Raw genomic sequence first — 23,424 nt, 5'->3', positions numbered from 1 at the left:
GATGCACCAGGGGCACCCCTCCTGCACCCATCCGCCACCCCCGCCAGCCATGGCTCTGCATTCAGTTTACTGGCTTTTATCCCCTGCAAACCCTCCCAATATATGCATCTCTAGATACATATATAGATATAGATTTACATATGCAAGTACCTATATCTATATACATATATTTATTTTATACGTATATATTTTCATTTATGCTTTTAATGAAGTGCTGTGCTTTCAAGGGCTGCCTTCCTCCGCAGGGATCTGCTCCTGCACGCGCCCTGCAGTCCGAGCAGCACGAGGGAAGCCGTCAGGAGCGCACAGATGTCCCGGAGCGTCCACCCGCCGTCGGCTCGCCGCCGCCGCTCGTCCTCGCCGCGCTCCGACGGAGGAACGGTGCTACTGCGGGTTCTTCAAGATGCGCCCGTGTCTGAAGTCGTAGACGTGACGACAGAGGAAAACCAGCTCGGGGTCAGTGTCCTCGGGCACCTTGCGGTGCAGGGGTGTGGAGTACTCTTCCGAGGGAGGAACCATAATGGTTTTCCTGCCTGGGATCCCTTCGACTCGACGCTTTGCCAAGGCACAAAATCTGCAAGGCAATTACATGACAAGGGTCAGCGCGGACTCGACTCACCTCCCGCTGTTGGTGTCCGTCTGTCTCACTGGAAGCACAACCACGGCTGCCCCAGGATCGGGGGGGAAGGGGAAGAGGAGGAGTGTGGAGGAGAACTCAGAAGTAGCTGCTGCTTTGATCCCACCCCGAGCTGTGGGAAGCAGCACAGGTTTATATTTCTGTACCGGTGGATTCCGTACAGTACAAAAGACGACGGCAATTAATCCACCTCGCTTTCACTGCTTTGGCCTCCTTTTTCTTAATTAGCCCCAGAAAAGGCTTATGCATCAGGCTGGTTTTTAGGCAAACAAAGAATTCGGGATGCCGTCAGGGAACATCCTTCAAAGGTGACCTGACCCACAACAGCACGAAAAAATTCCTGCCAATAACACTTCCAGAGGACTGGGCTGTTAGAAAGGAAATGAGCTGTTTGAATCCAAAGCTTTGGTTGGTGGGTTTTTGGTTTGGGGATTTTTGTTTGTTGTTATGGGGTTTTTGTTTTTGTTTTGTTTTTTTGGAGGGGTGGTTTTTTTTGAGTTTTCAAAAGAAAGAGCAAAATTCAGCTTATAAAGAGTTTGTAAACCAGTTTGGTTTTCGAAATTCAAACAGCAGAGCCCCAGGCGAGGAGCAGGAGGGCCAGGAAGAATGAGAGATTTAAAGCACTATTTTGCACAATGGATTTGTGTGTCCATTCAACCCCTGTCTTCATCCTGCCCTGCACATCCATCCATCAAAGGATGGCGGTCTTGAATAGGGATGCTGGGAAGTTCTTACTGACGAAGCTTCAATTCCATCAGTGAGAGCTTAACAGCAAAAGCTAGACCAAAGTCTGTAGGGCTGGGATGGTTCTGCTGGGTGATGGCTGGAAGTGGAAAGAGTGCCCAGAGCTGGAGCCAGCCGAGGTCTGGGGAGCAGCAGCGAGTTGAGAGCACCACCTACCTGCAGTACTCTGCAAAGGTCAGCACGTAGCACTTCTCCTCGATGCAGGCAACGCTGTTTTCGTCCTGATGCCGGGACGCAAAGATCTCATTCTGCAAGAGAAGGGAGGAAGAGGTCACCCGGCTGGCCAGGAGCCCCAGGGAGGGAGGGTCAGCTCCACACCTTCACCAGTCACCTTAGAGAGGACTCTAGCAAAGCATGCTCGTAGCAGATACTCTTGAGAGCCACTAACATACAACCCAGACACCTTGCAGGTGTTTTCAGACCTATTTATAGCGTGCACCAGAATTTTATCCAGCAACATGTGAGCAAAGTGTTATGAGTTCTCCCATTGTTTAACCCTGCCCAGCACGCTTCGTGAGGCCAAAGCGTCCAAACCCCACACGTGCTGCCAACGTTACAAAAGTGCTTCGGCAGCTACACCACTCAGCCTCCTCTTTGCTCCTGGGGATGACACACAGCTCGGGGCCACCGCTAGGAAGCATCCCAGGAGATGAGCTTTTGCAAAGCTACGCTGGAAAAAAAAAAAATAAAAGCAGCATTTTGGAAGCACTATTGCAATGCCTGGGAATGACAACGGGACAGGTGAGAGGGAGGAAGGCTGGGCTCATCAGGCTCAGAAAGAGGAAAAGCCCTGCAAGAGGTGCCTTTGCTCCAGCTTATCCAAAACCTGGCTTTGTGCACAGGCTCCGTGTGGAAGGAGCCTTCAGACAGCACCCGTAAAACCCAGTGAGCGATGCTCCGGCAGGCAGCAGGTCGGAGCACTCCCCACCCACGCGTTCCTCCGAGCTCCTCGGGAAGTTCTTCATTCATTTTCCCTTTCCTGTGCTGGAAACCCTTCCAATTCATTTGTACAGCTACGAATTTAAATGCAGGTTGAACAGCACTTTGCTGTCTTCACTGCTACCCTGTGACACACGACCAGTCTCTCTCATCTGTCTCTCTATGAAAGCTAAAGGAATCCCTTCTCCAACCTTTCCTCATCCCAATCCAATTACAAAGGCTGGTTTCGGGAGGGAAGTAGCAATAGCCTTTTTTCCCCAGAGTAATTTAGAAAATTTGGCTCTGCAGCAGGCAGGATTGGTTAGATATGGGGCAACCCAGACGGAGCCATTTGGAAGAATTTCAGGTGTGGTTAGATCAGCAGAGATGATCTCTGGGAATAAGGATGCTCTGCACAAGTGTGGAAGTGTCACCTGCAGGCTTTGGTTCTGCTCACAGCCCCGGGGAAGGAGGCTGGAAGGAAAGACTCAAAAAAAGGGTCACCGTTTGGGGACATGCTTAACCAGAGAAACTGAGAAGGCCACACCTTGCTTCTGCACGTTGGGGTTTTCCTCTTACACTCCTTACATCAAAACTATCTGAGTCATCTTTGGCAAGTCCTTCCCAGCTACTCAGCCCAAACAGCACCCTCTCATTTGAGGTCTTGTGTAATTAAGCAGGTGTGCAAAAAACTGTCTTAATTCCTCCTGGCCAGATGACTGGCACTCTCTACACCGAAAGATACAGTCACCCTCCACTTACGGACCAGAAAGCTGTAAGGCACCACATGGTGGGTTAGAAACTGCAAGTCAGGCAGGTGCAACTCCCTGGCTGCTCCCTAGTCCTGCTCTCACCCCTCCACCCCACCCCTTTACTTAAAAAAAGGTAAAAAAAAAAAAAAAAAGAAAAAGGCACCAAGTATTTTAGGGAGTTGAAAACAGCAGTAAATCCTCCATTCTCAGTTTAAAAACAGCTTGTTCTGTCACCCCACGCAAGCCCATGCGAAGCAGCCCAAGGCGTGGAGCCGTAATGATTCACACGTTTTCCCTTTTAAAAAGCGAACTCTGTCAGAGTGGCACAACATCCTCCAGCCAGCCCTTAATTCTCAGCGTAAATCTATACAGGGCAAGGATGATGCAGCCAATTAAGCAAGTCTGTGGAGTTTCAGGGGCAGATTGAGGGACGGATGACAAAAAGGCAGCAGGTGATATAGGTACTCTGACGTCCTGCAGAATTGCAGCGGGAGCTTTTGCATGGAGCTCTTTCCAGTTCACCTGGAAAGGCGTCTGGTCTTGATTCAGTACAAACTCCCTCTTCCTCACTCCTAAGGCAGCAGTCAAAACATTTTCCCACTTAATGCCCAGGCTTTTCTCAGATTAAAGGGAGGAACATTAAAGCTTAACAGAGGCGGCCGCATAAAGAACGCAGCAGCTTCTGTTACAGCCCGGAGTTTCTGCACGTGACAATAAACTGGGGGAAAGCCCATACACAGGACACCACCGCTCAACACATCTGGCAACAGCTGCATCGCAGCCAAGAGACAGCTCCGTTTTACTCAAAACAGAAGCTCAGCTCCCTGAGCTCGAGGCCACCCAGGAGCGCAGGGAGATACTCAGGCTAAGCCCCAATTCCTGCAGAAACACGGACGCACCAGGATACCCTCGCCCCGCGTTTCGCATCCGGATGCTCACCTGGTGCATACTGGGATTGCGGCCTCCCTGAGTGTGCTCCGGTCTGTAATACCACAGGAGGCTCATCATCAGCTCCCCTGCAAGAAGATTTATTAAAATTATGTCAAGTCTTGGTTTTCTCGCAGTGTTTTCCCACTGATGGGCAGCTTCCTCCTCCCGCTTCATCCCTTTCACTCCCGTGGTGTTCCCGCAGGGGCAGCTGTGCCGTGATAAATATTTCATGCTGGACGAGGTGTCCTTTTGTTACAGCACGAAGCTGTACGGAGGCGGTCGTGCTGCTATTCCGTTACACCTTCACCCCCTTCTACTGGTGGTGTTACACCTTCACCCCCTTCTAGTGGTGGTGTTACACCTTCACCCCCTTCTACTGGTGGTGTTACACCTTCACAAAGAGGTCAGTGAGGCACCAAAAAAAAAAAAACAAACCCCAAAACCTAAAAAAAATACAAAACTGAACGTTTCCATCTGAAAAGTCTCTGTTCAGACCGGGAGCTGGAAGAGATGCTCACCCCAAGCTCGGTACTCGCAGCATTAACTCCCAGGCTAATGCCAGAGCTGCTGCCACAGGATGACACGACCAAGACGGGCCTCACCACGTGCTGATCACTTCTTTTATGCATAACTTTTCATTTTTAAGCAAGACCTGTACTTTGCAATGTTTGGCACAGCTTCCTCAGCTCAGGTATCACTAGTCAGACACGAGACCTTAACATCAAACCCACATTCCTCCAGTCAGTGCCTCTACTCGGGTCCCACCAAGAGCTCCTGCAGGTGCTCCATACCCGCTCCCAGCCCAGATGTCGGACAGAGCGTTTGTGTAAACAGCAGCTCCTGAGATGTCTGCTCCAATGAAATAATAAAGGAGACTGTTGCTTAGATGGGCACTTGGCAGACATTACGTGCTTTCACGACCAGGAAGATTTTGATTACCAATCCCAGGCTAGTGATTAAAGAGTATTTCAGTTCCTGGAACAATCTGGATGACAACCATGGAGCTATTCCCTTCCCCTTCATCACCCGCCCTGGCAGCAGTGGAGTGCCCTAACAAGCTCGCGGCTCTCCCGAGATCCATCACTCCCCTGGTTCCAGCTCACCCTCCCCTGTTGAGCACAGAGGCGATACGTTCTCTTTGGCACAGTACCTGTTTTGGGGTCTTCCCACAGCGCCGATATCTTCGCAACGTAGGGCATGGACTTCTTCCGGGGCCCCGATTTCAAGAGGACGGTGTCTCGTACCCGGATGATCTCCCCGTCCCTCTCCACAGCCTGATAGCTCTTGCGAACGGCCGGCTCTGGTTCGTTCTGTGCCATCAGAACAGACACAAAGAGCAAAGCGACCTGAGCGTACGGGCAAAGAGACAGTTTCTTGTTTGCAACCCCAATCCTAGACCCCTTCGGTCCCACTGCCAACTGAAAACCAGCCTCAGCCTACTCAGACCCAAGATCTTCTGCTCCAACAGCTCCGCAGGAGAAGTCATACAGCATAAGACCACTCGTGGCATCTCTATTCCCACCAGGCTGGTTCATAAGAACAAAGATCAAACAAATTACTTTTTCTACGCGCGGGGCATTCACAGGTAAAGGGAGTTCACTGCGGAACAGCATCCAAGCGCTCGCAGGTCGCACGCGGCCATGGCTTTCAAATGAAGAAAACCACAACTACGTCTCCTACGTAGAGCTGGCAGTAAGGAGGAGCTCACCAGCGGGACAGCAAGTCTCACAAAAGCACGTATTTCTGCAATTAATACCCTTATTTTGAATTAAGAAACAACTGCTCCTTCAATGCTGCATGCAAAAAAAAAAACAACCTTCAGAAAAATCAGCATTTTATCTGCCTCCCCGTAGGTGTGTATTTCCTTCATACTCAAAGACACGGAAAACTAGGCATGTTTTGAATACTAAGAGCTTCTCCAATACAAACATTGTAAGAAAACAAATAAAACATGAAATATTTCACATGAACAGGGCAGGGAGAGGCAGGGAGGCCGTGCATAAAGCTTTCCTTAATGAGATTGCCAACGTTTCCTTCGTACCCCCTAACATCACAAAATGATCGCTTTTTGGACTATGAACCGGGAATTTTTATTTTATTTTATTTTTGCTCTGCAAACTCATTTCAGAATGTCGGACCAGGATGGGTTTAACCTCCTGCCAGATCTCCCAGGCAAAATCGGGAGCGCTGCGACTTAAGGAGATTAACGGTGGGCTGCTCCTTCCAGAGTGCCACGGTCTGAGTGACGGACCCAAGAGACCCTGTTCTGGCTTTCAGGGGCTTCATCCTGGCACAGCCCTTGGTGCTGGGCACAACCCTCAGCGCTGAAGCTACAAAACCTGTCCTGGCCAATGCTCTTGGCAGCTCCAGGTTATACCACCGCATCGAGCGACGGCACAGGGACCGCTCGGACCACGGCTCCCCTCGCTGCCAACATTCACTGCGCGCAGCTCAACACCCTGTCCCACCTTCCCAGACGGCATGTGGGTCCAGATTTCAAGTCCACAGCTCTTTTGTTTTAATAACACGAAGGATGTTGCCTTCTCTCTCAATTGAAGTGGACTTTATTGCAGCTAATTGAATTTTCTGGCAGGAAATCTCCCATCTCGCAGGAGCCAGTCTCTGCCCCTGAAGACAACTAACAGGAAAGTACAGACAAGAAATCGTTGAAGAAGTGACTGGCCCTGCCACCACATACGTTACTGGGTGCTAGAAAAATTCCAGCTGGGAGCCAGGATACTGCCTCAGTCCTCTGTGCTCTCCAGGAGATGCCTGCTGGGCTACAGACACTCTGAGAGAGAAGAACCACCTTTAGACAACGGCTCCGTGTAACGAGGCTGCAATCTCCCTCGTTTGCTCAAACAGGTTTGCCCCAACTCAGCTGGGAGAAGCTGGAGGACACTCTCTCTCGCGCGCTCAACAGGTGCCACCCTCGCAAACGCCGGAGCCAGAAGCGTTCGTCATCGCGGCGTTTCAGCTGACGCTAGCACCGGAGCAGCAGGTTCTCCTTCCTTTCCAAACCACCTGTCACGCTGTGCAAGGCAACACCAAGGCAGGCGAGAAAAAACAAAGCCAACGGCAGCTCGGCCTCGAAGCGCAGCCAAAAGGCACTACTCGTTTGTCCAAGAGGTTCTAGATGGCATCTAGTGACCATCTCCGCCTTGAAGCAAGACCCAAACCACCCTCAAACCTCCATGATCTCAGTGCCCTGGAGATGCACAAACGGGTACAGCCCTACACCCAGGAAAACCAGGACTCCCCAGACACCTACCACGACGTAGACAGCCTTCTCGCAGGCTGCGCCCACGGGGATCCAGCCGTTGGTAGCTCTTCGCCTGCTGATGCGTTGCTGCTTCGGGTGGGAATGACCTCCCGCCGCTTTGCTGTCGGAGGCGTGGAGACAGCCCGTAGTATTTCGCAGACCGGATTTGGAGCCGCTGGGAGGCTTCGAGCTCTGCGGACATTCTCGGGCCATGGTCTGAGGGTCAGAGTTGGGGGTCTGCAGATGAGGAACGGGTTCTGCAGCCGGTGGCACGCTGGGTACAGGACATCCTGAGAGCGGGTGGGCAGGCGACGCGGGGTGCCCTGCCACAGGGATTGTGAGGTTCAGCTGGTCCAGAGACTTGCAGCCTTCTAACGGGAAGAGAAGAAGAGAGGCACGTACGTCATTTGGAATACAAGATGACTACGCAATCAAGACTGTCCTAAACTACCACCGCTTTCCCCCGAAATTCCCTTTATTGTGTTATAGCAGTAAAGACGCTTCGTTTTGCGCCGTCGCTGGATTCTGAAAGCAAAGACATTTCTCAGCCTGTGATGCTCCAACATGCTGCTGCCGACGACACCGCACTACAACAAACCCATCTGAAATCCCCCGAAGTCGTGCCAGCCAGTAACACGCACAAGGCTGGCCGGTGTCCAAAGCGGTTCCAGCCTGTCAATATGTATAAAAGAAATAAAAGGCTTATCAAAACGACGGGAAGGATTAAACCACACCAGCAGAAGCAGCCAGCTTCTTTCAAAAAGCCAAATTCTGCTAATCAGGGAAAATTAAGAAGATTCTCTGAATTAACTCCAGAAACACGAAACGACGTGGAGCAAAACTATGTAAGATGATGCACGCTGCTGCCTTCAGCAAAACCGCGTCCCTACAGCAGACGCGGTAACCACGACACGTTAGCCAGTCACTGACACCTCTCAAAAGCGTCCCAGAACATCTCAAAAGCGTCCCAGAACATCTCAAAAGCGTCCCAGAACATCTCAAAAGCGTCCCAGAACATCTCAAAAGCGTCCCAGAACATCTCAAAAGCGTCCCAGAACATCTCGCACCACTCCGGGAGTCACGAAACAAGCCCTCGACCCAGGCCCACGTGTCCCACAAGAGCAAGTGGGATCTGAATCACCTACCGTGAGCAGCAGGAAAGCTCCCAGACCAACACACAACACATCCCTCCTCCCTAAATCTGACAGTGGGCTTTCCGGGGTGACCGAGTGGGCAGCTTCGGGCAACCTGCAGGAGATGCCTCCAGAGTGGAGCACGTCCCAGCACGTCTGTGGGACTGCGCTGCTGCAGAGCTGCTAAAAAAAAAATAAATCAATCTAAAAGTGAAAAAACATCTGAAGTCACCAAGCTCCAGCTGAATAATTGCTGCGATCCCCCGGCAGTAACAGGAAATTATTGCCTCCTGTCTCCCACTTGACCCTCCCCGAGAGGGCTGCGGCAAAGCGACGGACCGTCGCAGGCATCGCTGACCCCGAGCAGCCAACGCCGCAGCAGCTCCCGCCGCGAGCCGGGCATCGGGATGCGAGTTCAGGTATCCTGCCTGGCTTGGCAAGTGCAGGACCCACGGAGCCATGAATCACCTCCCGAGTATTTTGCTTACAAAAGCAGTTTTCAAGCTTGAGCTAAAGCAGGATGAAGCTTTGCAAAAGTATCCACTCAAGTTTGGGAAGGTGGTGCAGAGCTGCCCTCGCAAGCATCCCTTGCAGCCCCTCCGACCTCGTCCCCGCTGCCCTGCTTTCACATGGCACGCTGCGAACGGGACGGGGAAAGCGATGCCCCTTTCCTGCGCACGGCAGAGCACGGCTGCCCGAGGCTACAGCCTGATCCCTGGATTTCTACCAAACACTGGTATTTCCATAGGAACGCCTCGAACACACCAACTAGGGCAGATACAACGGGAGACACACGATGCAGCGAGCTGGATCCCGGTGCTCTCCGATGGCAGCCTGCTGCTTGCAGCCAGAGCATGCCTTTAATTCCCTAAAATAACCCATCCTAGGGAAGGATGGGATTTCAGAGGCACACACATATGCAAACACCAACTCCTAAGCATAAGTCCCCACTGATGTTCCAGGAGACTTCCTTACACGCTTCAATCCTCAAAAAGTCTAAATCATTCCGGTGTTGTCGGCTTGTAAATCAAGGTTGCTCACAGGATGGGAATCGGATCAGCAGCGGGGTGACACGCTGCTAGTAAATACCTGCCCCTGCCAGGCCAAGCTGGCAGGGAGGGCTGAGCTCCCCAAAAAACGTTTGCATCACCTGCATCCTTCTGGTTTCGGGGAGCCAGAGGCACCAGCGTGCAAAATTTCAGGAACAAAGCAGACTGACGTGGCCTCAGGGCACCGCACGGAAAACTCAGACACGAACCGGTTGCAAGCTGGAAGCCACCAGCGAACACCGTCCAGCTGCTGCTGCAGGAAGCGGCACCGTGGCAGCGGGATATTTCGGGAAAACGGAAATTATACTTCAACCAAACGCTCCTGAGTTTCGGCAGTTTCCTACAACAGAAGATGACAAAGCCTCGCTCAAACCGAGGGCTGAACCCAAACCTCATCCATCTCCCTGGAAATCTGTCTTACTGGGTAAGTCACGGCTCCTTTTGGCTCGAGCACGCGGCGAAGGGAAACACCGATGCTCACGCTCCCGACAGCCGAAGCAGCAGCCTCCTCTGCAGACCGTGCCGTTCGCAAACGGCAGCGCAGCACAGCTTTCCTACAAGGAACCGGTGTCTGACGATCCCCACACCACAATCCAGTTTTAAATATCTCAACAGATATTTTTCAATAGCAAAGGCAAAGCTCTGGGACGAAGCGCGCTGGAGGACAGAGACTGAACACCGGCAGCGGACAGGAGACAGCCAGGCAAACAACTGCATCGCCTCTTACGCCGCCACTTGTTCTCGTTTTCAGGTGCTGGTTCGGATCAAAGCTGGGACCACCACTGGCCAGACCAGCATCACACCCGGCACTCTTATCGCCGCGGTGAAACTCAAGCGTCTGTCCGAAGAGCAGACTCGAAGGGACCCGTGACACCTCCACGTCTCACCACCACCGCCTTGAAAGCCCGCGGCCCCCCGACCGCCTGCACCGGTGAGAGCCTACCGAGCGAGGCGACGCCGGCTTCTTCATCCCGCAAGGATGCTGTGGTCCCCAGAGCGAGCTTTTGGGAACGGGGGAGTAACTCGGCCCCACGTGCTTTAGACCCTCTGCTCAGAGCGGCACAGCGAGAAACCTCGCAGAGCTCGTAGGAACTCCAACCCGCCCGTTTTACGCGGATCAAAGCCAAGCGGTGAGCTTCGGCACGACAAGTCGTGAGTCACCTTCTCACTGCCCAAGTCCTTCCATCCATTCTGCGCTTTCCGCACCAATAAGACCTTTCCAGTGGGAAAAACCCTCAGGGCTAAAAACAGGGAGGGGGGGGAAAGGGAGGTGGATGGCGGATTCTTTCCGAGCTGCAGCCGGGCTGCTGAGCGGATCCGCGCCACGCGCAGAGGGAGCTCGCCTCCCGGCAACCGGATACCTTCGTTAGCCGCCGCGCCGAACCGGCCCTCCTCTCCTAGGAACGCCGAACGACATCTGCTCGCACTTTGCACCTTACCTGCTGCAAAAGGCATTTTGTAGGGGTAGCTGTTCCGCCCTGCGTGCACGCTGCCCATCCTGCCCTCCGGCACGCGCACGACTCCGCAGATGCTGTAGCTGTTAATCGCCGTTCCTTCTCCGCAGCAGTACGGAGAGTTACACCAGTGGAGTGGCTGGAAGTGAGCGCCTGACGGCAAGGAACCGGGCGATACCAAGAGCCCCTCGCAGGTAGCGGATTGCGAAAGCTCGTCCTTGGGGTAAACGGAGCAGTGAGAGTAGCCACTGTATCCACTTTGGCCATAATAAACGTAAAACCCGTTCAGCGGAGTCAGATCCGAGGATTCGTAGAGACATCCACAATCCGTGTGATTTCCGGGCACAGGCAAGGGAGGGAACTGCTGCACGGGAAAGGAGGGCTGATGAAATTCCTGTTTGGGGGTCGGGGATTTCTCTCCTGGTCTTCCGTACTCCGGCTTCATGGAAGCTTGTCCACCCATGAGCAAAGGCAGTCTGTGGTAGAAACCCTCGGTGCTAGCGTAGGAGCTCGACAGCGACTCGTACGGGACGGGTTCTGTCGCCCCGTAGAGTCGAGAGGAGTCCCGCTGCTCCCCCTTCCCAAAAGCACCCAGAGAAAGTCCTCGCCAGCCGTGCTGCCCTTCCATTTTCAAGCTAGCCGTTTCCTTCTTGGATTTGACGCAGTTCTTCCGACCGGCTTTGGCCCACTTGAGCGTGGATTTTGAACAGTGGTTCTCGGACTTGCCCTCTCCGTCCGATTTACTCCTCTGCTTCAGGGGTTGGTCCTTCTCATGGGTCAGCTTCAGAAAGGCCACGGCATTCAGGCTGGCCAGTCTCTTTGGGGTGGGATGATAGGAGACGGCACCGTCCTCCCTCTTTGTCCCATCGTCAAAGACCTCATCCAGTGAATGGTCACAGCTATTGCATTTCTGGCCGGGCTCGTGCCGGTTTTTCCCTTTACCTGTTTTCACAGCGTTTTTTTCCAGCGCAGGACAGTTGTCACCAGCTTTGCAATGCAAGCTCTTAACGGCACAGTCTCCACCGGTTTTAACGGAGTCCCTCCGGAACCGCCTGCCGGATAACAAGCCATCATCCCGCTCAAAAAGCAGATTGTTGACGGCCTCGGCGTTCAGCGAGGCCAGCCGCCGTTTCCTGGGCTCCGACGGCGCAGCGTCAAGGTCTGGCTCTGTCCCCGGATAAGTTATTGTGCACTTTTCCCCAGATGAATCACTCTTACCTGCTCCCACAGGCTGAACTTGCTCGGAGAACAAAGTAGATCCCAAACCCTCCATCCAACTGGGAAGGTCCTTTTTTTTACAGCTCTGGGTCTGTTTCGACAGAGACCCGGCCACATCCTCCAGCCTGGTGAGGAGCACCTTGCAGGTCTTTTTGTTCACCGAGGGGAGCAGCCGCCTCCGCAGCGGGTACGTCTTTCGCACCTCGTGCAAATTCTTGCTTTTGCTCGTCCCTACAAACCCACTCGGACCGTTCGGAGCCTCGGTGGCATCTCCGTCTCTCTGCTCGCCGCACTCTGCCTCGGGCCTGTCCATCCTCCCGCTGCCCGTTGGCGACGAAGCTCGGCCAGCAGAACCAGCTGGATGTTTCAGAAGGAAAAGTTGTTTCTTCCGGGCATGCGTCATAGGATCAATGTCCAATCCTGCGAACGAACAGAAGAAAACATCTATCAATATCGCTGAGAGGGACCCAGCTCCTCACAAAGCACCAACTGCCAATTAGGAAATATTTGGGGAAGCTTCTTTCTATACACAGTAGAGCCTTTTTGGGCGACGGCCAGTTAAGCCAATGAAGAGACAGGATGCCATGAGACGTGGTTTAACGTTAAGCCATAGAACACAACAGTAGCTAAAAGCAAGACAGTGATGGCCAATGTCACAGCAGCTGGGAAAACCAGCGTATGGTCAGAAAGCTTTGCCCAGCTCCCGCTCCACATACTCTCCCTGTTACATCGATGCTGTTTCTAACACCTTAAAAATTCTCACCAAACCTACTAAAGCCGACCTGGACACTGGTCCAGGGCACATGGCAGAGAGAAATGCCAGGTATTTGACTGCTTGCGTGTCGATACAGGCAGGCTGTTTCAGTGTCGTTTTCTGAACCAGTTAGACAAAAGAAAAACAAAAAGTCCACCTACCCATGTGAAAAGTAAACTTGGTCTACTAAGCAGAGATCTGCCAACGTTAATAAATTAAATACATGCAAATCCCTGTGCAGGTTAGGACCTGGCTACCCGCTGCTGTTGTCTGCAGTTCCCTACAGTTGCATTTTACAAACGTTGTGGACATTAAACCACCAAATCATCACGTTCGGCAGAGACACCCTAAAAATACCTTTGTGGGAGGAAAAAGAACTACTCATCTGTATGTTATTCCTACTTTTCACTTAAATGCTGTGTCAAGTCACTGTCCAAAGCCAACACAAATCACTAAAATAGAAAAAAAAAAGCAATAAGAATTTGCACCCAGGACAGGAACAGCCTCACTGAAGGCACAGCTGAGCAAACCAAGCCCCAGCGCCCCAACAAAGCTGCTGGCAGACTGGATAGCTTCAGCACATCTGGACTTTCCCAGTCAGGGAGAACGTTAGAGAAATGGTCCGGCTCCGATTTATCGTAAGAGGAAACTTTTCCTGCAAAGGCACAAGGCACAGCCCCAGGAGGAGGATGGCTCCCTCCAAGCAACGCATTGCAAGAGGTCTCCAGGGCCAGGAAGCATCAAAACCAGAAGAAATGGAGAAAACCACGGATTGCCTTCACCCTCAAAATCAGTAACCGAGGTTGTCCGCTCACCTAGTCGAGCAACGAGTCCATCTGAGGCTTTCTGACCACAGCACGAGTAGGAGCTTACTACTCAATGGCCTCCAAGTAGTTGGTAAGCAAGCGACAGAAGATGAGTAGCACCATCCAGAGAGCCCCTCCAGCCACGTGCTGGCTGCCCCACTCATCCAGCAAACCACACCTGATTTTTAGTGTTCCGGTTCCATTTTCAGCACAAGGCTAACCGTGCCTTTGCGCTCCTACATTGCAACTTCAGCAAGCGACCTGCAACAGGCTTGTGTCAGCCATCTGAGAAACCAGTTTTGCTGTCTGAAGGAGCACACGTTCCCACGAGAAGCTGTAGGTCTAGCGCTAAGAAAGGCAACAGGTAGGTGATACTAACCTATAAACAGTAAAAAAAAAAGTCAGCCTAATTGAGTGATGTTAGAATAGATTCAATTAAGCCTGTATCAGAGCACTGGAAGCAGCAGAAAAGGACAGTTACTTGCATTTAATGGCATTTATTAATTAGTCAGACTCCCTTTATTGGCACCAAAGAGTCGGTCTTTGTGTTAGCAACCTAGGAGCGATCCGATCTTCCCCGCAATCCGGTGTTTGCTGGAACACCCCTCAACCGACACGATTGACGCTGGTCTGCCACTCCTGAGGCTCTTAATTACAGCTACTCCTGCTTTTGCAGTGATTAGAACAAAGCTAGCGAATTACAAGGACTGTTCATTTGCTATGGTTTAATCAAGCTGATAATTAGATTATCTATTTGAAATAAGCCCAATGTGTTTTAATTGACTTGCTTGTATATGCATTAACTAAAAGAAACTTAGGAACTGAAAACCACTGGGGTTTGCACGTTGCTCTTCTAGATGTCAGACTCTCGCTGACACGTTTTGGGGTAACAGCCCTTACACCCCGTTACACCCGGGATCTCCCCCACGGCTAGTGCCCAAATGGGAGTGCTCTGCGGGGAGCAAACGTTTATGTATAACCATGTTTTTCTGATAAAAAAAAACAGGTTCTGGAAATTAGGAAGATGATTATCAAGCGAGACAGACAATTTCCCCCAAAAAATCGGAATTCTTCTTGCACAAGAGGCCAAACTGACCACACACCACCTCTGGAGTTTGCAAGAGAGCTATAATTTAAAAAACAAATCAGACAGGGCAGGGTTTGGCAGTGGCAGACCAGGCATCCTGTATAACCCTGCCCTGGGGAGGACAACTCTTCCCAGGCTACATGGACCAGTGTTTTCCTCGCAACTCTCATCCCATTTTCTGTTGTCCCTGTCGAGAGATTGAGCCTCTGGCAGAAGTGCTCAGCAGAGAGGGACAAACCCAAAATACAGAGTCCTGGCTTGCCTTAAACCCCAGCATGAGCCATCCCCATCTCCTCCAGCTCTCCCAACGCAGCAGTGTGACCTTCCACCACTTGCTGCACATCCATCGCTTGCTGGGGCTTTGGAGCCCCGCAGTAGCCGAATGAGTTAGAGCATCTATTAAAAATCCAATACCTGAAGCACAGCTCTGTTCACACCACATCTGCTGTCAAGTTAAAAAAAGTCTGCTAGAGGTTGAAGGGGATTTTTCCAACAGAAGAGCAGAGTCATTAACAGCACAGCGACCGTCTTCCCTGTTTGACCCCATAGGGAACGTCAAGACAAACAGTCGCTTAAATGAAATAGCCATAGGAATGCTTTAAGTTACACCACCCGAAATGAAAACTGCTGGGTTTGTGGTTTGGTTGTGGTTTTGTTTTTTCTTTTTTTCTACATACGTTTCCTACACCTGTGAGGAATCCACCTCCTTCTCCGAAGCCCGGACGTGAGACCCATCTTCCAGATGGGAACAGGTAGCAAGGTCTTGCCGTGCCGTAACGCGTTTACAGCCAGCGCTCCGACCCAGGCTGCAACTGGGAACGTCGAGAGAAACGCTCCGGTTGAACGCATGAAGATGACAACAGAGATATGGAGTTAGAGACACATTAAAGCGGGAAGAGCACCGAGATTCCATGCGATCCGTTTGATGTGCAAGTCCTTTGACACGACAAGTTCTTAAGCTCAACGCTAATCAAGCGATCGCGGGCAGCTGGGGTTTTTTATTTATTGGTTTTTAATAAAAGGTTACGTCTGCATAGATTTCCTTCTTGGCATCGGGTCTCTACGTTCTCGTCCCCATGCTCTGAGGTCAGCTGCTCTAGTACCACGAAGCACTTATCTAAAGATGAAGAACTAAATATCTGGAAACTTATGGAAAAACAAAATAAGCCAACCCCACACATTTTGGCATTATTGTCAAGTCAATCCTTTAAGTGCCACCACGGGAAACACCAGTACCACTCAGCAACCCTTCCACAGGACTGCAAACCTTCTGAAATCCAGGTTTACTGTGGAAATACAGGACAACATGCAGAAATGCAATTTCTGATTTGCACTTTCAAAAATTTCCACAATGGATTCTTTGTCTAAAAACAAGCAAACAAACAAACAAATGCCCAAAAAACAACCTCAGCCAGGTTTCTCCCTGACCTACTCAGTCTGGAGACCGAGGGAAGGTCCTTCTTCCAGATCACACCCCGCTAAAAGCCTGAAGTCCAAAGTCAGGTGAATTCTGTTTGTCTTCAAACGCACGACTGAACCCCATTTGCCCTGCGCTGGCTCAGTACTACCAGTGTATTACTGGTAGAAACAAACTGATGTTGAGTGGATCAGTCACAAAGCATGGTGAAAAAGATTCAGTCTCTATACACGATATCATCACGACAAAACAACTGCCACAACCCCAGAGGGGTTTGCAGAAGCTGGAGCGTTGTTTATTCTCCCAAGTCCTTGTTCTGACATAATACTCTCTAACAGAGGTGGGAATGACCAGGTTCAGCATCCGTAAGGAATCCTGGAGTCATACTCAACAAGAATTTATCACAAACCATTGTGACCGATAAGGCAAAAAAAGGTCCCACAGTTGGCTCCATACCCCACAGAAGCCAAAAGCAATGTTTTAGGTCAGTTCCTCAACATCTCTTTGGAGAAACTCTCCCACCTCTCCACAGAAGTCACTCTTAGCCTGCAGAATTTTGTGCATTTTTCTCTTCTCTGTGATTTGTCACAAAGAGGTGCAGAATGAGCCACCCCACGCCTTGCGCTGAGAAGGGCTTGCTACAAGACTGCTCTAGTGATCCCACCGCCAGTTTTGGAGAGATGTTGTGATAGGCATGAAGGAAAACCCCTACTAAACCAGCAACTCATCCACACGGCAGGCACGCATCCAGCAACAGGCACCAAACAGTCTTCCTAGATCGCTCTGTTGAACAAAAAAGTCATCTGTAGCACGCTGGCCTACCAAGAACTTTCCATGCCTACAAAATCGCCTGTATTGCACGGATTGCTCTGCTAGAGGGATGTTCCTGCTTCATTCCCTTCTTGGCAAAAGGTGCAGAGCAGCTAAGGCTACTGACCTACCTGTGATCTGGCAATCCCTTTCCTTCTCCCAGCCTAACGCAGAAGCGGAGCTTTTGAACGCCGCTCAAAACAAAACCATCGGGCAGTCAAGTGTCTCATGCCTGGAAACTGGAGTACCACACTCATTCCAGCTGGGAAGGGAGAGTCTCGGCACTCTTCATCCTCCTTCCACCTTCATATTGCTTCTCAAAGCAAAGAAGAAAAACCACCTGTGCCCAGGAGCCTCCAAGAAATCACAAACTAATCTGAAGAACTGAAAGTGAAGATACTTGTCCTGGTTTCAGCCAGAAAGCTGAAGTACCTAATGGGTAGTTACGCCAGAACTATCCATTGCACTGCTTGCAGCTGAGGAACTGGATTAATGGTGAGAAGACATTTAGATGTTAACTGTCAGAAACGAAACAAGTTCAACAAAGCAGCTTAGTCTACCCAGCTACACCTAGAGCCCACCGAGTATTTTAAAGCTAGTTGGAATCGCTGTCTCCTTCCTCAAACTGGACTAGTTCTGACAAATCGTCTTGACAGCTGTTGAATCCAAACCAGATCAGAATAAAGAAAAACTACGAAAAACAACACAGGTCCAATTTTCTGCTAGAATAGAACCACTACCCAAACAGCAAAATCAGAAGAGAGTTGATGCCTCATTAGTGGGAAAATAAGCAAGTGTGTTAACAGCTGCATTTTCTGTAATCACGCAGCTGCAGCATCTGTCTCTCCCCCTCTATCACTTGATTGCAAGTGAAATTAGAAGAAACTAGTCTGGGACTACACATTCAAGCACCATTTCCTTTCCAAAGCTTCACTACGGAGACGCGCTCGTTCCGGGGAGACGATGCCAAAAGCACGGAAATTTAAAGCTTTTAAAGCTCCTGATCCATTTGGCACTTCGGTAACGCACACAGAGTTACGACAACACGAATCTCGCTCTCCGTGCGCAGCATCGTTCTGTCGACTTTCAGCCCTGGTCTGCTCGAAGAAGTTACATCCATTTAAACTGGTGCAGCTTATGCTACGACAACAGCCCTACAACTGGAAGTATCTGGAGGACGGGCTTCTTTCTCCCTCCTGCTTTTACAGTCGAGCCGTTCTCGGTGCCGTAAGGCACGTGTTCCATGAAGGAAGCCTCCCAGGAGCTCTTGGCAATCCAGATAAATCACAGAAGCGTCAGGTATCCCGGGCTGAATTACCTAAACGCCGTGCGAGTCCCACGAGCGGAAGCATCGTTTCCATCTCAAACATTTAGAAAAACGGTAATTGTTGCAGGCTGCGATTTGTCTTCCCGGGGTCCGGCTCTGATTTTTCTCCGGAGGCCCATCGAAAGCTCCATCATCCACATGCTCCAGAAAAAACTGTTTACACAGAGCTCGTTAGACCGCAGAAAAAGCCTGTTTCTCTCTCTCAACACCACAACCCTGACCATGTGCCAGCACCTCCTGCAAACCACGTGGACGCTGTTCGGGGGATGCAGCCCGTGTCTGCTTAGCTCCAAAACAGCTCGGAAAAAGGGATCCAGGGCAACTCTTGCGCAGCCAAGAGAAAAATCTCTGGAAGTTGTACGGGACTATGCTCCGCTCCACTCCCTGGTCCGATACCAATAACTTCATTGCGAAATCCGTGTGCTCCAGCCACGTAGCTGGGAGTGTTACGGAACATGCGTGGCCGTGATAAATTACAGTGCTCAAACAACTGCAATTATCATCTGATGCTTTAAAAAACAACAACAACAACGGTGCTATACTTGTCTGAGAGCGCCGGCGAGCTCCGAAGGGAACGCGCTGGGGTGCAGTCCCTACTTGCACGGCTGACCACTTGCATAAACACGAGCCAGACTTGCCACCGCGCCGGCGGAGAAGCTCCCTAGCTGATTTCTTGGGAGGGCCTGTCCGAACTGTGATTATCTGGTTTCAGATCTTGCCTAGTGGCAGGGCTCTGAAGTGCTTTGCAGGGGAAGCCAAAATTAAATTTCTCCGGCTGCTCTCACACTCTCTGCAGCCTCGGTGAGCAGCGTTCACAAGGAAGACAGAGGAAAAAAAAAAAAAAGAGAAAAAAAAAAAAAGAAAAAAGGAAACGCTTGCTGCCCCATGGACACCCAACCCCAGCATGGCAGAGCCCAGGGAAGAGGAGCCTTCTCGGCGCACGGAAGGTGCTCCCTGAACCCCGGCTCTGATCTCCCTCTCCGCAGGCAGCGTTTATGACCAGCACCGCCGGACAGTTTGCCAGCCCCGGGAGAGAAGCGGCCCTTTTAAAGCCTCAAATGCAGAAAGTGCCATTCAAAGCCATTCGGTGTGCCCGGAGAGGCACGCGGCATGGGCAGGGAAGGCGCTTGGCATCCGCTGAGCCTGCCCTGCCATCGCTCCAGCCCAGCTCCCGGCCAGCTGCCGCCTGCTAGCTCCTGCCACGAGATCCGCACTGCCCCGCACGGTCTGCCAGCGGCTGCACCGGGGCTTGGGTCAGGCTATGGCATCTTTTGGCAACGGCAGGCGCACGATTTCGGAGAAGAGATCGTATGGAGAACCGTTCCAGCTACACTTGCTCAGTAAGTTTTTTCACTTAGGAGTAAAGGGTTTAATTCCACTCGCATCCCGTCGAGAAAAGCCAGCGCTGCCAGTACCAGGGGGAAAGAACGATGTAGAAGTTTGAGGGAGAATGGGAAAATGTTTCCTCAAAATCGATGACATGGTGACATCACATTCCTTTCCCCGTTCCTGATGCTGAGGAGCTGTATTGCTGTGTTATATTTCCAGCGAAAAGCTGCCGCTTCAGTTGAATACTCACTAAATGTTACAGTAAAAAATAAACGTGAGAAGCAATATGTGACCTCAGCAACTCAAATCAGTCACTAAAACCAGATCAAGCCCCGCAGCCGCAGTCCGTTCACACCTTTGCACTGAAGTAAAGCCAAAGGTGCTGAATGCCAAGCCCTCCTGCACACCTATTTGCACAGCCACGACCGACACTCGCAAAACCCACTTCCTATGGCCTGTAAGAACTAAACATTGCCCCGACAGTTGCCACAAGCCGCCTGTTGTGACCCGAACACAGAGCAGGGGTGTTCTGTGTGTCTGTGGGAAGTTCTGATGCTTTTGCTGCAGTTTACAGCCTTGGCCAACCGCCCTGCGAAATCAGTTCCACCGAGGTTAGAGCTCAAGAGGCGACGGCACAGCCGTGGTTTCATCCTTGCTCTCTGGAGAAGAGATGCAAAAGCTGTTTATCCACCAGCAAAGCCACCCTCGACTCCCCAAAACTCCAAAGCCAGGAAAAATGGGAAGCAGGCAGAGATGGGGATTTTGTTCTGCCTCCTTGGTTTGCCCAGAGAGGGACAAAACAACCATCTTAGGGCAGGCATTTCTTCTGCCTGTCAACAGGTTAGAGAGGGATGCACACCAGAACAAAACATGGAGATAATAGATGTCTGAAGGGTGATAGAGCGTATGGCAATTCCCGAGAGCTTTTTAATCCTGCATCCATCACTCCTCCTTCCCACAAGAGCCTCTCGGCTGCAGCGGCAGGAACCCACAGCCACTCCAAAATTCGGGGCCAGTAGCCACCAGCTTTGGATGTTATTCTCTAAACTCTATCTGTCTGTGCACCGAGCGGTTCGGGGGCTTTGGGGAAAAACAACAGGCAACCACGTCATGAAGGACACCAGCAAACAAGCGTACGGCCCCTCTCCCCAAACAGAAACCGCTTCTTTGCCAACACAAACGCTGTAATTACTCCCGCAGCGAAAAGCCCACCGTCAGCTTCTTACCTCTCAAAACCAACTTGAAAATAAAAATAAAAATAATTAAAAAAAAAAGAGATAAAAAACAGGAACCGTGGATAACCAGACCCAACCACGCCGCTGCAACGAAAGCCCTGATAAGGCGATGGAAATCCCCAGCATCTGCCAGCGCAGGAGGTGAGCGCGTGGAGGTGGGGTGAAAAATCAGGCTTAACTCGTCTCAAGGCTGACAACTCCGGACGAAAGCACTCGCGCTCCGGAGATGCTTCAGCACTTGGCCTTTGCTGCATCACTCCCCAGCGACTCTGTCATTAAGATTTCCTGTTAACGAAGCCAGGCAGAGGACAGAGATTAGGCAAGACGAGCCCTGGCAAGGGCAGGAGGTGCACAGACTGGGCCACCTGAGAAATGGGAAGGCTGAAGTTTACATGGATTTTGCAACTCTTCTGAGATACCCCAGAGAACAGGAGCAGCAACTACTACTACACAGAAAATACTAGGTGCAGTAAATACCCCACGTTTACAAAGAATTGCCTATTAGAGCTTTAAATTGGTTCTGCATAAAGCTGCCTACGTGACAGCTACGCTAACAACGCCCTGTAAGATGCCTATAAGTAGCCTGAAAAACCAAGTCAAAAATATTTCAGGACAACTTTGACAGTTGTGTTTTTAGAAGGAGCACAAGCTTTGCCAATCGAGTTAATCAAGGTTTAAAAAAAAAACAACAAAAACCAACCAAGCCCTGCTCATCTGATTTTCCATACATGCAAAATGTAAACTAAATCCCTTCACAGCAGAAGGCTGAGTCTGGTAAAATATCAATCATGTGTCACTTTGCCCAGATAGCTCTGGCATCATTCCTGGCTATACGGACAAAACGGAATAACAAATTATTTCCAAGACTTTATTTTGAAGAAGAAGGTGCAAGATTTTTCTATAGTAGATAATAAAGCTCTTCTATATATTACTATGACACTCTGCCACAACCGCTTTAGGAACTTCCTCCAAGCTGCTCAGCCTAAATAATTCAAGATGCGCCGTGATTTCATGTACTACACGTGCATCTGCAAAACTGTGCTGCCTTTGGGAATTTCAAGGGCAGGTGCATCCCTGCCAGCTCCTCTCCGTTTCACGAAGCTGTTGCTGCCGTCCTATCTCCGGATCTGGACTTCCCTTCTCCTCTCTCCGGTCCGTCTCCCTCCACAAAGGTCTCCATTCACTCTCAACTCTTCCGACTAGAAGCTGTCAGCACAGCACCCTTGAGATCCAAAGACAACACGTTACTACTCAACAAGCTCAAAAGTTGCTTTAGGGAGAAAAAAAAAACAACGCAGGAAATTCAGGGAAGGGCAAGGCATTCCTTCAACATTTAATTAACCATCCTAAAATCTGACCCAAAATGCAACTTCAACAACACTTTTTTTTTTTCTTTAAATAATCTTCATCTTATTTTCCTCACCTCAGAGCATCCCTCAAAACCCCACCTCGGCACCTGAATCCTTGGCATTGCGGCTCCAGATACCGACTCCACCAGTTATCATCTCCAAGAGGAGCGCGGAAGAGAGACTGGATTTTAAAATTTAACAGACATGTTTATAATCTCGACTTAAATTTCCAGAAGCCTTAAAGCCAGGCAGGCAAGAAAAGGCTATGTTAAGTAACAAGTCCATGTAGTATTTTCAAGGATTCCCGTGTTCTGACTCATCCCCAGCTGAAATGCACTGACCAGAACCACCTCTTCAGACCAAAACTGCCATCTGAATGTATTTTCGGTTCTGGAAGTACTTCAGGCAGCATCGTCTTTCATTTGGAAACACCTAATGTTCATACACAGTTTTAAAAGCAGTTTACTTCATTGCATTACTTCAACCTCAGCTTGGCCTATACAAAGCAAGCTGTCCGTAAAGCAGAACGCCTTCCTGGGATTTTAAATTTCCTCCATCATAGGTTTTGATTCCTCTTATATCCAAAGCTCAACAGACATTTCAAAGAAAACACAAACACACTTCCTATTTCTTTCTTTTCTCTCCCCTACCATCGCTTGAAATTCCAGCATCCTCCACGCTTCCCCAGCTGAGGACACAGGTGGCAGAAGACAACTTACACCGAGGAGTTTTCCATGTGAGAGCATCAATCCCCATCCACAATTCAAGGCAGAGAAAGGCTTCAGAAAACTCTTCCATTCCCACTAGAAGCCCTGTAACCAAACGCTCTCCTCCTTCCCTGTATGTCCGATCAACCACCGCGCCGCAGAGCTTAAATCTGAAGCTGACTTTGCTGCATTTGAACTCGTGGAATAAAAATCCAGATGTGGCTGAAGCTTTAGTCTCACCAAATTGGGCAGAACTTCTGCAGGTCTAGAAATCTGGAGTTCCAAGCAGGGTAGAGTAAAATGATAGGGCATCCATTACCATCCCAGTATCTTAAAATTATCCAGAGTCCACACAGGTTTTCTCAAGAAGCCCTCTCACCTGAAAACACCTCTACAAAATATTTTAAGATACACACAATTATTTTTTTCCCTTCACAAAACACAGCACCAATCAACACCGCACATAATACCGGTGTCTATTCCCACATCTCCCAGCAGCACGGTTA

At 50.5% G+C, this 23,424-nt stretch overlaps 1 protein-coding gene across 1 annotated transcript; it reads right to left on the bottom strand.

Annotated features, from left to right (window-relative positions):
• Positions 1-384: 384 nt before the first annotated feature.
• BAHD1 (bromo adjacent homology domain containing 1) lies at positions 385-12,500 on the bottom strand. The gene is made up of 6 exons (XM_086613537.1): positions 10,865-12,500; positions 7,253-7,614; positions 5,132-5,291; positions 3,991-4,067; positions 1,538-1,629; positions 385-574 (listed from the first exon to the last, which is right to left on the bottom strand). Exons 1-6 carry the CDS (start codon positions 12,498-12,500, stop codon positions 385-387), a joined length of 2,517 nt encoding a protein of 838 aa, XP_086469663.1.
• Between the last annotated feature and the right edge of the window lie 10,924 nt (positions 12,501-23,424).

The sequence above is a fragment of the Tauraco erythrolophus genome, chromosome 6, assembly GCF_009769465.1.
Source record: "Tauraco erythrolophus isolate bTauEry1 chromosome 6, bTauEry1.pri, whole genome shotgun sequence".
Classification (NCBI taxonomy): Eukaryota; Metazoa; Chordata; class Aves; order Musophagiformes; family Musophagidae; genus Tauraco; species Tauraco erythrolophus.
The sequence above is the reverse complement of the archived record's forward strand: the minus strand, read 5'-3'. Positions and strand labels throughout refer to the sequence as shown.

Coding starts and splice junctions, on each gene's coding strand:
- BAHD1 (XM_086613537.1), bottom strand. CDS start 12,500: ATGACGCATGCCCGGAAGAAACAACTTTTCCTTCTGAAACATCCAGCT. Junction 4,068..5,131: donor GTGGGAAGACCCCAAAACAG/GTACTGTGCCAA, acceptor ATCTTCTTGCAG/GGGAGCTGATGATGAGCCTC. Junction 575..1,537: donor ACCTTTGCAGAGTACTGCAG/GTAGGTGGTGCT, acceptor ATTGCCTTGCAG/ATTTTGTGCCTTGGCAAAGC.